The 18,368-nt window shown below is 37.1% G+C and overlaps 1 protein-coding gene across 2 annotated transcripts; it reads left to right on the plus strand.

The window, feature by feature from the left end:
- The first annotated feature begins 1,178 nt into the window (after window positions 1-1,178).
- Window positions 1,179-18,004, plus strand: LOC107768440 (uncharacterized). Of its 2 annotated transcripts, XR_012711722.1 has the most exons (6): window positions 1,179-1,374; window positions 1,482-1,531; window positions 2,002-2,107; window positions 2,206-2,264; window positions 16,574-16,651; window positions 17,697-18,004. XR_012711722.1 is itself a non-coding variant. In XM_016587593.2 (5 exons), exons 1-5 carry the CDS (start codon window positions 1,273-1,275, stop codon window positions 17,746-17,748), a joined length of 369 nt encoding a protein of 122 aa, XP_016443079.1. In that variant the 5' UTR covers window positions 1,182-1,272; the 3' UTR covers window positions 17,749-18,004. The 2 variants fall into 2 exon arrangements, 1 of the variants encoding a protein (XP_016443079.1); XM_016587593.2 differs by lacking the exon at window positions 16,574-16,651 and having other exon boundaries at window positions 1,182-1,374.
- Window positions 18,005-18,368: the final 364 nt, after the last annotated feature.

Genomic DNA, 18,368 nt, shown 5'->3' on the forward strand with positions numbered 1-18,368 from the left:
AAGTAAATAAAATGTTGATTGAAAATTTTTATAGTAAAAACAAAATATTTTTCAGTTTTTGACTTAGAAAAAATGATACCAATAATTACTACCAAGAAGAATAATTAAACACTTTAATACCAAATGACCTTCTACCATTCATGTTTGTTGTCAAGTTTCTTATTTCTTACATATGTTAATGTCGCCGTATATATAATATACTAAGTTAAAATTGATCTTCCATTGTATATAGGTTAATTTTGAAGAAAAATATGTCTATCATGCTACTGAAAAATTTAGATACGCCGAATAGCTTATATAATAACATACAGATGGTATATAGAAGTTTTGACACTAACATCATACATGCAAATATTATGATACTAGTCAATATGCTTTTAAGTATATTCTTATCCCCGAATTCAACTTTCATCTTCCGAAACTAAGGAATATCATTTTTAGTATGTTTATGTTTTGCAAATATAATAAATAAAACAGAAAGACAAGCATCCTAAATATTGGACTATATTTATCATAATATGTTTTCTTGCACGAACAATTGTATGTTGCACTTTCAAGAGGGATATCAAGATCGACAACAAGAGTTCTGGTTAAGGCAGAGCAACCAACGCATTATGAGGAAACATATACAAAAAAATATTGTCCCCAAAGAAGTGTTTGTTAAGATATCATCACATTAAATCTTTTAAACTATAATATGACAAAATTGATCATATGTGTAAGTTTTGATGATGTTCTTTTAATTTAAATTCATATATTATGCTAATATAATAATATTTTTTGGCACTTAGATGATGTTATTTTATTATACACAAATTTGATCATTTGTGTAAGTTTTGATGATGTCCTTTTATTTTAAATTCATGTATTATGCTAATATAATAATATTTTTCGGTATTTAGATGATTGTTGTCTTATTATACATAAAAAAATTCTCATTAATTAAAATTTATTATTTCTTCATATAAATAAATATTTTAATCGTCACTTGCCATTATTAATGTGCAACGCACATTCATAGATACTAGTTCTCTAAAAAAAGAAAAAGAGTAGTTCCTCAAATGGGTGAGTCTGAAAATTTCAATTATGTGGAGGGACAAAATGACATTACTCAATAATATCTGGGTCAATTTGATATTTATCAAGGAAAAAATCAATCTGTCAAGAAACTTGAATTCTAATGCCAACTCAATTCTATAGTGGAGCAATCAGTAACCAAATAGACAAACAAATCACAACACAGGTTTGCAAGCCAAATTATTCACATTGGCTATGGCTTACATAGACAATAAACAAAAGTTTATCCTACTGTTAATCTTTTCAGCACTTTTTCTACCTTCTCCTGCAGTTCTTGCTAAACGTCGCCCAATTTCTGTAAGTCCTTTTTTTTGGGTATTGGGCTTTGTAAATCTTTTTCTTGTTATTGATGTTGCTTTATCATTATTTTGATATTTTTTGGCTGTTCTTGAATACAAATACAGGATGGAGAGATCAGAGAGAAGAAACTCCAATGCTATGCAGATATTGAAAGGTACGTTGAAGTTTATCCCACAAATATATGTTTAGTGTTCCTTATTTTGTTTAAGACCTATCATGATTAAAAAATTTCTTAATTTTTAATTGATCCCCGAAAAAAGTTTATTTTTATGATGTTGGTGTCGGACCAGCTTGCTCGCAGCTCGAAATATGTTGAATTTTGTGTTCTAGGTTTCAACACCCAAACAACTTAAAAGTTTTTTCTTAATTGGTAATGGACCTAGAAATAGATTTTTTCTTAATGAAAGAAACTGTTGAACTTTTTGCTAATTCTTACTACTATAAATTTAGTCCTGAAAGAGGGATGACCAACAAATATGTTGAATTTTGTTTATTGGGCTTAAGACCCAAAAGGTTTAAAACTTACTTGCAATTGTGCTGGACCCAGAAAAATAATTTTCTTTATGGAAGGAGTTGTTGAATTTCTTGGCTAACTTTTTGTATTTATTTTTGTCTTGAAAATAGTGGGTTGTGGGGTCAGAAATGCAAGGCTACAACAGTGGACAAGGAGAATTGTGCTCTAGAATGCTTGTCACCAGTTTGTTATGAGCGTGTTTATCGGAGTGATCCTGTAAGAATAATTTACTTGTAATGCTTCTCCCGGCTTGCTTAGATGTGTATCTCTATGTTCATAATGCTGAATATGTGTATTGGTGTATTTTGAATTAGTTGGAGGAGGGGGAAAAGGATACTGTAAGGAGTCAAGAATACAAGTACTGCATGCACAAGTAAGAAGCCTATTTCCTCTTGTGTTGTTAATTTGATGGTTTGATCTGAGAGTTATGAGTTGTTAAAGAAAGTAGAACTCCTTGATATTTTGTGTATGCAACTCTTTCCTCTTGTGTTGTTACCTTCCGCCTTCTATCTCTCTTTTCTGGTTGTCATATTTGGCGATGGAATCTGCAGAATTGTCCACTGCCTAGTGCACCAAGGTTATTTAAAGGTTAAAGGTGGCAATGTTGTTACAATAACTTTATATGCTTGTCGAGGAGGATATAGTCACAACTAGGACTTCTATTTATGTATAGATATCCACGGTCAACATGAGTTTTGAGGGTGGCCACCTCTGCAAATGGCAGAAACTGAATGATGAAGATTGATAACACTTCTAATTGCTGAGAACCTTTTAGGATACATGGTTACTGGTTAAGAGTTGGCATTGGGAAATGTCTTGGGAGATGACCAGATTAAGAGGAGGTGACAGACCTACTTTCATAAACTTCTAAGTGAAGAAGGAGATCAAGATATTAGACCTGGGGAATCGAGGAATGCCGACAGTCACCATGAATTAGGTAATTGTAGGGACATTGAGATCGATGAAGTCATGGAGGCAATGCGTAAGATGAGAAGGGGCAGAGCTACCGGGCCAGACGAAATCCCGGTTGAACTGTGGAGGTGTGTGGGTAGAGCAGGCTTGGAATGGCTTACTGCATTGTTTAGTGTTATATTCAAGACTAATAGGATGCCTGAAGAGTGGAGGTGGAGTACAATGGTCCCGTTGTATAAGAACAAAGGTGATGTCCAGAGCTGTAACAACTATAGGGGCATCAAATTACTAAGTCATACCATGAAAGTTTGGGAGAGAGTGGTAGAAATGAGAGTGCGAAGGACGGTGTCTATTTCAGACAACCAGTTCGGGTTCATGCCGGGGCGATCTACCACAGAAGCTATCCACCTTATTAGGAGGATGGTGGAACAGTACAAGGATAGGAAGAAGGATCTCCACATGGTGTTTATTGATTTGGAGAAAGCGTACGATAAGGTTCCTAGGGAGGTCTTATGGAGCTGCTTAGAGGATAAAGGGGTCCCGATTGACTATATTAGGGTGATTAAAGACATGTATGATGGAGCTAAGACTCGGGTTAGGACAGTAGGAGGCGACTCTGAACATTTTCCAGTTATTACGGGGTTGCACCAAGGGTCTGCGTTCAACCCATTCCTATTTGCCCTGGTGATGGATGCACTGACTCATCATATTCAAGGGGAGGTGCCATGGTGCATGCTATTTGCTGATGACATTATTCTAATTGACGAGATACGAGGCGGCGTCAACGAGAGGCTAGAGATTTGGAGACATGCTCTTGAGTCTAAAGGTTTCAAGTTGAGCAGGACGAAGACGGAATACCTCGAGTGCAAATTTGGAGTTGAGCCGACGGAAGCGGGAGTTGAAGTGAGGCTTGACTCTCAAGTCATTCCCAAGAGGGGTAGTTTCAAGTACCTTGGATCGGTTATTCAGGGGATCGGGGAGATTGACGAGGATGTCACACACCGTATAGGGGTGGGGTGGATGAAGTGGAGGTTAGCGTCGGGAGTCTTGTGTGACAAGAAAGTGCCACCGTTACTAAAAGGTAAGTTTTATAGAGCAGTGGTTAGGCCTGCCATGTTATATGGAACTGAATGTTGGCTGGTAAAGAACTCACACATCCAGAAGATGAAAGTAGCGGAGATGAGGATGTTGAGGTGGATGTGCGGGCATACAAGAATGGATAAGATTAGGAATGAAGATATTCGAGAGAAGGTGGGCGTGACCCCCATAGAGGACAAGATGTGGGAAGCAAGATGCAGATGGTTCGGGCACATTCAGAGGAGGAGCACTGATGCACCAGTGAGGAGGTGTGAGCGACTGGCTGTAGTGGGCACGCGGAAAGGTAGAAGACGACCTAAGAAGTATTGGGGAGAGGTGATCAGACAGGACATGACACGACTTAGGATTAATGAGGACATGGCCCTTGACAGGGAATTATGGAGGTTGAGTATTAAGGTTGTAGGTTAGGGGAGAGTTGTGAATATTTCTACAGCACAATAGAGTGAGACTAGCCAGTTAGGAGTTAGACTAAGAATGTCATTGGTCGTCTATTGATGCAGGGCTTTACTTGCTAGTTTTACCATACCAACCATCTTTTTCGTATTTCGTATTCTGTATTTCATATCTATTGTATTGCTGTTATTTTATTATGCATTTTTATGGTACTAATATATCGGCTTCTGTTGCTTTTTGAGCCGAGGGTCTCCTGGAAACAACCTCTCTACCCTTCAGGGTAGGGGTAAGGTCTGCGTATATATTACCCTCCCCAAACCCCACGTGTGGGATTATACTGGGTTGTTGTTGTTGTTGTTGTTGTTTGTTCCTAGTAATTTGATTCAGCTGCAATTTCATTTAGTTGATTGAGCCTGAGTTTGTGTAACTATAGCAGTTCGTTGTGACTGTATTGTAGCCTCACTAGTACTAGAATTACCCTTCAGACAATATTTAGCGATATGTCCTTTTTCACCACAAGTAAAACAAGCACCCACAATACCAAAGCAACGGCCATTGTGGTTCCTACCACATGTATAACATCTCGGGTACTGTCCGAACTGAAACAAACTGTTATCCTTCTCCTGCGTCTGTTGCTGATCTTGTCTCACCGGAAACGTACTCCCAGAGGACTTTAGCACAAACTCTAAGTGAGTAAGCCTAAATTGTCCACGATTATAACCATTCTTGCCCCCAGATGGAGCACCACTAAATTCGCCTATACTACGAGCCTTTTTGTTTTCTCCCTCGACCCTGTCCCTCTTCTAATAGGACTCATAATGGAGAACAGTGTCAACTACCTCTAAATATGTGCCATATCGCACATCCCTAACCACAGGACCACGATAATAATGCTCAAGTCCATCCACATACCGTCTCACCTTATCGTGCTCATCTGCAACCAAAAAGTGTCATACATGGCTAACTCAGTAAATTTAGCCTCTTACTTTGTAACTGTCATAGTGCCCTGCCGCAGTTTCTCAAACTGACGTCTCATGTCATCTCGTTTGCTCAGTGGAACGAACTTATCCATAAACATGGCTGAAAACTCTAATCAAGTGAATGGTATTAACCCTGCTTGTCTACCTCTCTGAATCGAAGTCCACCATGACTCAATATTCCCTGAAAATAGAAAAGTGGCAAACTCTACTTTACGAGTCTCCTTCAATCCCAATGTAGTCAATATCTTTTCATAACGCTGAATGATATTCTGAGGCTCAATAGAAGTCGGGGTAGCATCAAACTCCGGTGGCTCAAGATCCATGAAATTCTTAAGATCCTTGGACTGCCCTATAGCTGCAACTGGTTGAACAACCTATTGAGGGACCATCTCAGGTGCCTGAGGAACTGCAACATTTAGCTGAATGTGTTTGTGTCAATGAAGTTTGAGAAACTGGAAGTCCACCCTGAGTAGACACTAATGCCTCTAGCACATTCTACAACCTCACCACTACGTCTGCAGGTAGGGTAACAGTAGGCACTACAACTGGCACCGGTGGTGGAGCATCCGGAACCACCTGTTCTTGCACTTGCTCTGGCATAGCAGTTTGAGCTTGACCTATGTTCACAACTTTAGGTTGAGGAGTGCCCTGTGTCCTGGTTTGAAATCTAGTCTGGTGAACCCTAGTTTGACCACTACCGGGGGTAGTATCACTTCCAGCAGATGCATTTGACCCACTAATAGAGGAGGATGTGCGTTTTCTAGCCATGAAATATTTAAAAGTCAATCTCGAGTCATCTCAACGCACGATTAAGGAATGAAAGAAGATCCTAAATGTTTAGTAGCCTCAAGATCATAAGTATGGGCGCCTACATACCCTTGAACAACACTTTACTAAATACTGCTCCATGACCCAGTACTTAAAGCCTAAGCACTGATATCAACGTTATCACGTCTCAAACTATTCCCTAGATGTGACTGGCACCCAACTAACACCATTCGCCAGGCGAACCAATTCATGTACTCTTAACCTTTTATATAAGCACTGAGAGAAACACGTACAAGTCCAAACGCAAAAATAAATAAATATAAATACGAAATAATTATCCAACTAAAATTGTAATCTATTTATAAAATTTAACGAACACTCGAGTAATAAATCTCTAACCCAAATTCCATACTAATTCCATGGAGCATCTAATAGAGTTCTGATTGCCGAACATGTAAACCCTAAAAGATAAGGAAAAAAAGACATGAAATAGGTAAAGCTGAAAAATGGCCTCCACGAACAATATGACGGCTCACCTCAGCAATAGAATCCGCTTACGTACTCTTCAGCCACTAGTCTCGTCCTTAGCAATAGTATTTGCATATAATGCAGGTAAGGAGTGAGTTATACGTAAATATAACCCAGTAAGATCCTCGACCTACCACTTTAAATACTCCTAGAACAAGTGTTAGAAAATACAAACACACAACTAGCACAGAAATAATATGCACAGAAATTCTTTCACCATATAATTACTCCATAAGGTCCAAACAATTATTCAACAACACTATATATCTCAACACAATCTAAACTAAGGACTTGTTGTAAACGGCAGTGAAGGAGATTAACCAAACACCCCCAATGAGTCCACGACAGCATACACAATGCCTCAAATCTACCATGACAACATGCAAAATGTCCGAAATATATTACGACAACGAAGAAATAATTTCTAAGGCCCAACGCCATAGCACGAGGCTACACCATACCACAAATCATTTATTAAATAATTTCAGCTTTTTCACAAAATAATATATATTTGTTGCTTGTCAAAAACCATCGATTCTGCCAAGCATACGCTCGTTCCAACACATGAACAGACAAACAAAACATACTTTCAAAACGAGTTTGAAAAGCAAGCATCAAAGCTTAAAGTCTTACTTACATCGCTAATGAGACGTTCCTAACCTGGTAACGTCTAGAACACCAATCAAACGATCTCCAATGGCCTCAATTCTATCCGAAATATTGAATAGCATGTACTAATTAGTTTTGGTGAATAATTTCCATAATTTTAGGACTAGTCAAAAATCAAAGTCAACCCTCGGTCTAATTAATAAAAATATATGTACCACAATAAATATCAGACACGACACTTTCAACCGTGGAGAATTGTCAAAATAGTAGCTTCAGATATATACCCAAAAGTTTTGAAACATTAATTTCTCATGCAATTTGATACTACCTATGGTAGTGGTCAAACTAGGGTTCACTAGACTAGATTTCAAACCAGGACACAGGGTGCTCCTCAGCCTGAAGTTGTGAACATGAGTCAAGCCCAAGCTGCTATGCTAGAGCAAGTGCAAGAATAGGTGGTTCCAGACGCTCCACCACCACCAGTGCCAGTTGTTGTGCCTACTGTTACCCTACCTGCAGACGTAGTGCGAGGTTGTTGAATGTGCTAGAGGCATTAGTGCTCATTCAGCTAAATGTTGCAGTTCCTCAGGCACCTGAGATGGTCCCTCAATAGGTTGTTCAACCAGTTGCAGCTATAGGGCAGTCCAAGGATCTTAAGAATTTCATGGATCTTAAGGCACCAGAGTTTGATGCTACCCCAACTTCTATTGAGCCTTAAAAGTTCATTTAGCGTTGTGAAGAGGTATTAACTACATTGGAACTGAAGGAGAACTTTTTTATTTTCAGGGAATGCTGAGTCATGGTGAACTTCGATTAAGAGAGATAGACAATAAGAGTTTTCAACCATGTTTATGGATATGTTTGTTCCACTAACAAACGAGACGACATGCAGATGAGCATGAGAAGGTGAGACGGTTTGTGGATGGACTTGAGCATTGATGTCGTGGTCATGTGGTTAGGGATGTGCGAGGTGACACATATTCAGAGGTAGTTGTCACTGCTCTCCGTTATGAGTCCTATCAGAAGAGGGATAGGGTCGAGCAAGAAAACAAAACGGCACTTAGTACAAGCGAGTTTAGTGGTGCTCCATCTGGGGGTTATAAGCGTGGGCAATTTAGGCTTACTCAATCAGAGTCTATGCTACAGTCTTTCGAGAGTACGCTTCCGGTGAGACAAGGTCAGCAACAGACGTAGGAGAAGGATAACAGTTTGGACAATATCCAAGATGTTATACGTGTGTTAGGAACCACAATGGTCGTTGCTTTTGTATTGCTGCTTGTTTTACTTGTGGTGAAAAAGGACATATCGTTAAATATTGTCCGAAGGGTAATTCTAGTACTAGTCTGGCTACTATACAGCCACAAGGAACTGCTATAATTTCTTAGACTCAACCAGCTATAGCCGCTCCATTGGGTGCCCGCGGACATAATAGACAGGGTGGGTGGACCGCTGAGATTCTTTGCAATGAACAGACAGGACGCTGAAGCATCTAATATGGTAGTCACGAGTATTATTACTGTCCATATGATATTCGTATGTGTCGTTATTTTTAGTTTTAAATTTAGAACGGGAAGTTGAGTCTCTTAATGTGCCATATGTGGTGACGATCCTAGTGAGGATACTATATTTGTGGATAGAGTATATAGAGACGTTGTAATTTTTTCCAGGGAGGGGTCACCGTAGTCGCTCTACTAGTGTTGCCGATATCTGACTTTAATGTTATTATGTGCATAGACTGATTGGTGTCGTGCGATTTGATCAGGTAAAGGATATTAGATTTGTTGTTTCTTATGGTCTTAGAATAACATGGAAGGGTATTCACGATTGACATAGGCGAGGAAGTTCATCATTTGAAGGTTCTACATAAGATGTATATAAGGTGTTCAACGTATCTAACTTTGATTTAAGACACTAGAGTAGAGATTCTGACTCTTGGGATAATTGTAGTTGTTACTAAGTTTCCAAAAGAGTTACAAGAGGCGTATGTAGTGTAAATATGAACGATAAGATGAGTGTAACGACGAAGTATTCATACCTCTCTTTTCTAGGGGATAACTCGCTTAACATTCGAGGACGAATATTCTTTTTAGTGGGGGAGAATGTAATAACCCGAAATATTTTAATATATTTATTAATTGTATGATTGAAGAATTAAATTTTTTTTAGTTATTGGGCCTAAGCTAGTAGAAGAAAATTTATTATAATATATAAGATAATATATTAAATAAATGACAAGGGGGCTAACTATACATTATAAACTGAGAACTAGAAGTAGGTGACTTTGGTTATTATTTAAAAGGTTAATAACTGGGTCAAGCTCACCCTTCTTAATATCCTATTGTTAGATTTTTCTTAGGGGTTATGTATACTAGGACTTATATTTTATAGGGAAAAGAAAAAAATAGCAATAAGATCAACTGAAAGAGGATTTTTGGGAAGTTGGTGGCTGCGTAAAGGAGTTGGCACCGTAGACATTCGACTTCAGGTTTTAAAGTTCTATTCAATGTATATTTGCTGCAATCTCTTTGCACAAGAAGAATAAGATTGACATTAAGTAACCAATTATATTGTAACGATTAGAAAGTAAAATAGTAGTAACACAATAATTATGCAATAATTAGTTAATTAATGGTTAAACAAAAATATATAGAATTCTAAGAAGAAACAATCTGGATGGAAATTTTTTTTTGCTTATAGAATTCGGTCTCTTCTATTTTTGATTTAGGATACACAATAATTACCCAATGATTGGGTAATAATAAGGAGGCCATATAATTGTATAATAATGATTGTATGTAAATTGTAAATAAAATAAGTACCAGCAGATACACTTGATCGACCAGCAGAGGAGGATGTACTTTTCCTAGCCATCTGCAAAAGAAATATTTCATAGTCAATCTCGAGTCATCTCAACGCACTAGTAAGGAATGAAAGAAGGGAAAACATCCTAAATGCTTATTAGCCTCAAAATCAAAAGTATGGGCGTCTACATACCCATGAACAAGGCTCTACTAAAAACTGCTCTATGACCCGGGACTTGAAGCCTAAGCTCTGATACCAACTTTGTCACATCCCAAACTATCCCCTAGACGTGACTGGCACCCAGCTAACACCACGTGCCAGGCAAACCAATTCATGTACTCTTAACCTTTTATATAAGCATTGAGAGAAACACGTACAAGTCCAAATGCAAAAAAATAATAATCTAAATACGAATATCCAACTAAAATTATAATCTATTTATAAAAGTTAATGAACACTGAAGTAATAAATCTCTAACCCAAATTCCATACTGAGACCATGGAACATCTAATAGAGTTATATGAGTTTGATTGTCGGACATGTAAACCCCAAAAGATGTGAACAAAAAAAGACATGAGATAGGTAAAGCTGAAAAATGGCCTCCACGAACAATGTGGTGGCTCACCTCAGCAATAGAATCCGTTCACGTACTCTTCAGCCACTAGTCTCGTCCTTAGCAATAGTATCTGCATGGACATGCATGTAAGGAGTGAGTTATACATAAATATAACCCAGTAAGATCCTCGACCCGCCACTTTAAAAACTCTTGGAACAAGTGTTAGAAAATACAAACACACAACGAGCACAAAAATAATATGCACAGAAATTCTTTCACCATATAATTGCTCCATAAGGTCCAAATAATTATTCAACAATACTATATATCCAACACAATCTATACTAAGAACTGGTCATAACGGCAGTGAAGGAGATTAACCAAACACCCTAACGAGTCCACGACAGCATATACAATGCCCCAAACATATTACGGCAGCGAAGAAATAATTTCTAATGCACCAATGCCATAGCACGAGGCTACGCCATACCACAAATCACTTATTAAATAATTTCACATTTTTCACAAAATAATACATATTTGCTGCTAGCCAAAGACCACCGATTCTGCCAAACACATGCTCGTCCCAACACATGGACCAGACAGACAAAATATACTTTCAAAAGGGGTTTGAAAAGCAAGCATCAAAGCTTAAAGTCTCACTTACCTTGCTAACGGGACGTTCCCCAGCTTTGCAGCGTCTAGAACACCAATCAAATGGCCTCCAATGGCCTCAATCTATCCAAAGTATTGAATAGCACGCCCTAATTAATTTAGTGAAATAATTCTAGGACAATCAAAATCAAAGTCAACCCTCAGTCTAATTAATAAAAATATATGTACCCAAATAAATATCAGACACGACACTTTCAACCGTGGAAAATTGTCAAAATAGTAGCTTCAGATATATACCCAACAGTTTCGAAACAGTAATTTCTCATGCAGTTCACTACTTATTTTATTATATAATTTTACATTCAATCATTGTTATACAAATATATGGTCTCCTTATTATTACCCAATCATTGGGTAATTATTATGTATCCTAAATTAAAAATAGAAGAGACCGAATTGTATAAGCAAAAGCTTTTTTCCCCAAGATTAGTCTATATGTTTTTGTCTAACCATTAACTAACTAATCATTGCATAATTGTTGTGCTACTACTATTTTACTTTCTAATCGTTACAATATAATTGGTTACTTAATGCCTATCTTATTCTTCTTGGGCAAAGCGATTGCAGCAAATATGTATTGAATGAAACTTTAATACCTGAAGCCGAATGTCTACGGTGCAAACTCCTTTACGCAGCCACCAACTTCCGAGAAATCCCCTTTTAGTTTATCTTGTTGCTATTTTTTTTCTTTTCCCTATAAAATATAAGCCTAGTATACCTAATTCCTAAGAAAACTTTGACAATAGGATATTAAGAAGGGTGGGCTTGACCCAGTTATTAACCTTTCAAATAATAACCAAAGTCACTTACTTCTAATTCTCAATTCATAATGTGTAGTTAGCCCCTTAGTCATTTATTAAATGCATTATCTTATTTATTATAATAAGTTCTATTCTACTAGCTTATGCCCCATAACTATATTTAAAAAAAGATTAATTCTTCAATCCCACAATTAATAAGTATATCAAAATATTTCGGGTTATTACAGTGAAAGCTGACAATAATATTGTGTTAATGTTGTTATATGATGAACATATGGAGGCCATGTTTTCTATAACAATGGAGGCTTATTGGGCTCTTGAAGGTGCCAATGGATTTGGAGAATTGGGCCACGATTTTAAAATCCTTACACTAATTAGCCTTATTCCAATTGAGGCCCAAGGATCTCAAGAAATTGAAGAGGTCCAAGAATCTATTCAAGATTATGATTTTTTCCCTTAAAGGTTAGGATTTTGTTGATTCTTGTTTTAGTAGGATTATACTTATAGTTCTAGTCAAACTAGGATTATTTATTGGTAGCCCATTCTTAGTAGAATTCTTTTTCCTATTTTAGTTGGGATATGTTTTCTTAGCCTTATTCTTATTCTAGTTTAATTAGGATTAATTTTCCTTAACCTTATCAATTTTACTCATTGTAAGGTCTATTTAAAGGACTCAATATACTGAAAATAAACATTGGTGATTAGTTTTTCTAAGCTCTTGCTTCAAAAATGTGATTTACGTTTTATTTCACTATTCTTGCTTTATTCAATGCTTTTTGTAATCTTGCGGGATTGAAGAACGAGTGGGTAAGGTTCTTTTCATCTTATATTCTTCTCAAGTGAGTTTGAAGAAAGCTTTTGCTAGTTTTGTGAAAAACTTTAGCGAAGTGTTTTTATTTTTTTCTCTTCTTTGTGCTTGAGATGTGCTAAACCTTGAAAGTACATCAATTGGTATCAGAACACAGGTTCCAGGTCCGAATTATGAATTGCTATCTTGTTCATCGTGTTGCTAGACAAGAAAATAACAAGCTCGGGATCCTCTTCACTTGATGAACAACTTAAGATTGAAAGATTAAGAACTACAACCCTTGAACGCAACAATGAAGAAATTAAAGTGCAGCTAGATGGCTTTAAAGTGCAACTAAATGACTTAAGGAAATCAATGCAGAATCTGACTGGATTGGTTGAAGATTTGGCGATTCAAAGTCAACCACCAAATCTGCCACAACACCTACAACCTCCACCACCACCAAGACACAACATATCTTGCTACCGTGACGTCTTTCACTTCGAGATCCACCAATTCAACCGCGTAGAATATGACATTTTGATCAAGCAGAAGAAGTTATAATCGACCAAGGCATGAGAATACCGAAGTGCCATGCTCACTATGATAAAAACTCAGATTCGGAATACTCTGATAATCAAGGTAGTGAAGAGTATGACTCTGATGAAATTCAGTATCAACATGATAGAAGGAGATTTCAGAGAAGGCCATACAATAATAATCGAGAGAGAGGTATCGATGTGATAATATTAAGCTTGAAATTGCGGAGTATGATAGCATATCTCAAGGCGATGAATTCATTGATTGGCTTATAACTATTGAGCGTGTTTTTGATGATAAAGAATATTCTGATGAGAAGTAGGTCAAGCTTGTTGCTATAAAGCTTAGAGGTTATGCATTGCTATGGTGGGAAAACCTCAAAAGAGAGCGAGGGCTTGAAGGAAAAACACGAATTCGCACTTGGAAGAGAATGAAATGAGAATTGGGCAAACAATTCTTGCAAGAGACATATGAAGAAGATTCTTACTTGAAATTTCATTCTTTTAGACAAGTAACTTTATCCGTGGATGAGTACACAAGAGAATTTGAATATCTTAGGCTCAAGAGTAACATTAAAAAAAAATTAGCCTGCCTAATTGCTCGATATTTGACAAGATTAAATTAGCCTATTGCAAATGTGATACAATTGCAGCCCTGTTGGAGATATTGTCAAACTAGCCAAGGTCGTAGGGACACAACAGAAGGAAGCCAAAGCCACATTTTCATTAACTACCATAAAAAAGCCGAACACTTTCAACCATGGGAGTGCTAGTTTGAGCTCTACAAGTCACAATCATTTACAACAAAACCAAGTGTCCAGAAAGTTGAAGGGAAGCCCATGACTTCACAAGCTATTTTTAAAAAGAGATGCCATAAATGTGGAGGACTTTACGGGCTAAACTTGGTACTTAGCTAACACTTAGCACAAGTGTTTTGAAAAGCGAGCGCTTCGTCGCTTTAAGCGAGATGAAGCGAGAAGCCGTTGCTTTTTCCAAACTGAGGCGACACAACCAGCAGAAGCGATCGCTCCAGCCAAAAAAGCGCGAAGCGACCTAGAAGCGAGAAGCGCAGAAGCACTCGCTTCTGTTCAAAAGGGTCATTTAAAAAAAAAGTTTGGTTTTTGTTTTTATTATGCAAAACAGACCAAAAGTGAAAAGATTCTCTGCTTCCCAACGTTAGCAGCAGCAACCAGCTAGGGTTCCAGCCTCCACGTAATTTTTCTTCTTTTATTCTTCTTCTTTTTCTTCTCCTTTCTCTTCTCTTTTTCAGTTTTTCTCGTCCAGTCGTCTGCACAGCTAGGGCAGGCGCTGGTTCCCCCCCTTATTCTTCTTATTTATTAATTTTAATATATATTTTAGTTTATAAAATTAATTATTACATATATATATATATATATATATATTATACTTTTGTTTATTTGATTTTTTTAGTGTGTATTTCAGTTTATAAAATTAATTATCATATATATGTTATATTTTCAGTTTATTGATTAATTTTATATGTATTTTCAGTTTATAAAATTAATTATTATATATATATATATATATATATATATATATATATGTTATATTTTCAGTTTATTTGATTATGAATTTTCTTATATCTTAATAGGGATTTAAAAATGTCCCAAAGTTCGAATTGCGCTTCACTTCACTGAAGCGTGCGCTTCGCTTTTGAAGCGAGGCGAGCCCCTGTCGTTTTTGGGCTTCTCGCTCTCAAAAATACTGCCTAGCACTTCTCATCATCCCCAAACTGATGGGCAAGCCAAAGTTGTCGATCGAAGTTTAGGTGCGTAGCACTTCTCATCATCCCCAAACTGATGGGCAAGCCGAAGTTGTCGATCGAAGTTTAGGTGCTTTGCTTCGTGGGTTAATAAAGAAGAATCTCAAAGAGTGGGAATCAGTACTTCCTGCTGTTGAGTTTGCCTTCAACAAGTCAACCAACCGCACTACGGGAAAGAGTCCATTCGGAGTTGTCTATAGTAAGAATCCTCTTGAACCATTTGATCTTTCCCCTTTTCTAGTTGCTCATTCTTTTAGTGGAGATGCTGTTGATCGAGTGAAGAAACTACACGAGAAAGTTCGGGCACATATCGAGAAGCAAAATGATAAATATAAAGAGAAGGCTGATACATGTAGGTTTCCTGTGGTGTTCAAGGAAGGCGACCTGGTTTCGGTTAATTTGAGTAAGGAGAGATTTCCCAACCGCAAGTTTTCGAAATTACAAAAGCGAGCTAATGGACCTTTTAAGGTACTGCAAAAGATGGGTGATAATGCTTATCGCTTGGAGCTTCCCAATAACTTTGAAATATCAGCTATCTTCAATGTAGCAGATCTTGCTCCCTACTATTCTGATGACTCGAGGGCGAGTCCTTTTCAACCTAAAGAGAATGATGAACATATGGAGGCCATGTTTTCTCAACAATGGAGGCTTACTGGGCTCTTGAAGGTGTCAATGGATTTGGAGAATTGAGCCACGATTTAAAATGCTTATACTAATTAGCCTCAGTCCAATTGAGGGCCAAGATTCTCAAGAAATTGAAGAGGTCCAAGAATCCATTCAAGATTAGGATTTTTTTCCTTTAAGATTAGGATTTCTTAATTCTTGTTTTAGGAGGATTATATTTATAGTTCTAATCAAACTAGGATTATTAGTTGGTAGCCCATTCCTAGTAGAATTATTTTTTCTATTTTAATTGGGATATGTTTTCTTAGCCTTATTCTTATTCTAGCTTAACTAGTATTAGTTTTCCTTAACCTTATCAATTTTACTCATTGTAAGGTCTATTTAAAGGGCGCAATTTGCTGAAAATAAACATTGATGATTGGTTTTTCTAAGCTTTTGCTTCAAAAATGTGATTTACTTTTTATTTCACTGTTCTTTCTTTATTCAACGCTTCTTGCAATGTTGTGGGACTGAAGAACGAGTGGGTAAGGTTCTTTTCATCTTACATTCTTCTCACGTGAGTTTGAAGAACGCTTTTGCTAGTTTTGTGAAAAACTTTAGCGAGGTGCTTTTGTTTTTCTCTCTTCTTTGTGCTTGAGAGGAGTAAAAAGTAATCTGAGATCCTCAGGCTTAAGATGATAAAATTTCCGTGAAAACAGAAATATTTTGTACCTAGGGGATTGCGCCAGAGGCTCCTATAAATTTGTTGAGTAAGATTAAAATTCTTTTTTCTGATGAATGCTTTGGTTCTTTTCGATAATTTATGCAGAAAGTGGATTACTTTGAGTAATTTTTGAAATATTTTATTTTTGTTGACTGATCAATTAGGATTTAGACATCCCGAAGATTGGTAACAATCTGCATTCAAGCTTAAATACGGATTAGAGGATAATTTTTCAGACCATGGTAATTATCTGTACATTTATAATGGTTTCACCATCTGAATTTTGATACGTAGGTGTTAATCTCTTATAAGAATCTACTCTAGGGTGGGGTGGGCGGTTTGGATTGTTTAAACTGTGTTGCAATTTCCACCATTTTCATGAGAGCATCAAACCTTGCTTGTTACATTATTAATATGTGTGTGATCGTGCGTGTGTTTTCCTTATAACTCACTCTCAGATTGAGATATTGCTGACTTGTGCCCATCAATCACGTTTATGTTTTTGCTTGGTTCCTACATGCACCAGCAAACCTACCTTACCGCAATTGAGTGAACCAGCACGAAAAGCTTTTAGAAGCTCTTGAAAACATCTTAGCTCTTGAAAACATCTCATTAATCAAGGACCCAATGTCTTTCTGAATAAACAGCCGATATATCCACGGAAGCTTTCTGTTTTCCTCATGAACGCCTCATCAAAATGGTGATGCTATGATCAACTAAAGTGTTTTATGTGGAGTTGATCTCATATGTCAGTTAAGCTGATGCAAAATTTTCAGATAGACTTCCACTTGAAAATGTTGCAATCAGTTCAGTAGTACTAAATTTTACTTCCCTCTTAATTACTAGTTACAACAGTCTTACTAGGTTTTCACATTTCTTCTCAGAGTACTGTCAGTAGGGCAGATTTAAAGCTTGTATAATAGTACTTTTACCATGAGCTTTTACCGAGTGCTCACTCTTGTGTCTGAACTGGTAACAAGCAGATGAAACTAGCCACCGGAAATAATTCTTCTTAAACCCTTTTTCTTCTACTCCCTACCCCTCTTGTTTATTTGTGTTGAAACAAAAGCTAGAACATATGATGTCCGGATAATGTTCATATACACAGCATGGTAATGGAATTCACTTTGAGTCTTACTTTCTGCAACCTTTCTCATTGTGGCGTATACCTTCTCATTGAATTTGTTTCAAAGCTAACAAAATGAGCCCCTTTCACCTTTGTTTACCCTTTGGTTTTTGGATGCAATCTGAATCTCTAGTTTGCACTTATTCCTTCTCTTTTGGCAGGCATTCCCTTGGGCAGAGCTTGGATGATATTAAAGGTTCCTTCGAGTGGTAAATTGGCAAAATCTGCTAGCGTGGCCTGTGTACTCCTGCATCTTTTCCCATTAACAACTTCCTGTTGTATGTATTGTGTCTATCGTGTGGATGCTCATTGATTTGTACTAATCTGTAACGAAGTGCAACTTTCAGAGATTAAGGTTTTGTTTTCCATTTCTTTCCCTTGGGGTGTTCCGGAACAACTATGGTTGCTTGTAAATTCCTCTGATCTTGACAGTGGGGGCAATATTCTTACAAATTTATTTCAATTTCAACCGGTTATAGCAAGTTATGCTCTATTTTCCATGTTACTGTACCGAGTTTGCTATCAAGAGTCACACGTTGCATCTAACCTGATGGTTTGAAAAACTTCAACATGTCAGTGCTTAAACTCTTCAAATAATGCTCCAAAGTGGCAACAGAGCAAATTTTCAGCTATTGGAGTAAATGGTCTTGCTATGTCTTTTCTTGTGAGAGCTTCACCAGAGCGATCTCAAAATTTGCTATTTGTATCAAATGAACACTCCACAAGTGCAGGCTTCAAAATTCATTATTTGTGAAGTCAAAGATCAACTGAAAATGATTCCCATTGAAGTCCAATCCAATAAAAATTCGTTGCTTACTTCCTCCTTCTGCAGT

The sequence above is a fragment of the Nicotiana tabacum genome, chromosome 7 (assembly GCF_000715075.1).
Source record: "Nicotiana tabacum cultivar K326 chromosome 7, ASM71507v2, whole genome shotgun sequence".
NCBI lineage: Eukaryota > Viridiplantae > Streptophyta > Magnoliopsida > Solanales > Solanaceae > Nicotiana > Nicotiana tabacum.

Bases quoted from the DNA above. Each gene is read 5' to 3' on its own strand.
- LOC107768440 (XM_016587593.2), top strand. From the start codon at position 1,273: ATGGCTTACATAGACAATAAACAAAAGTTTATCCTACTGTTAATCTTT. The intron at 1,375-1,481 runs GTAAGTCCTTTT...ATACAAATACAG, and splicing joins CTAAACGTCGCCCAATTTCT to GATGGAGAGATCAGAGAGAA. The intron at 1,532-2,001 runs GTACGTTGAAGT...TCTTGAAAATAG, and splicing joins TGCTATGCAGATATTGAAAG to TGGGTTGTGGGGTCAGAAAT.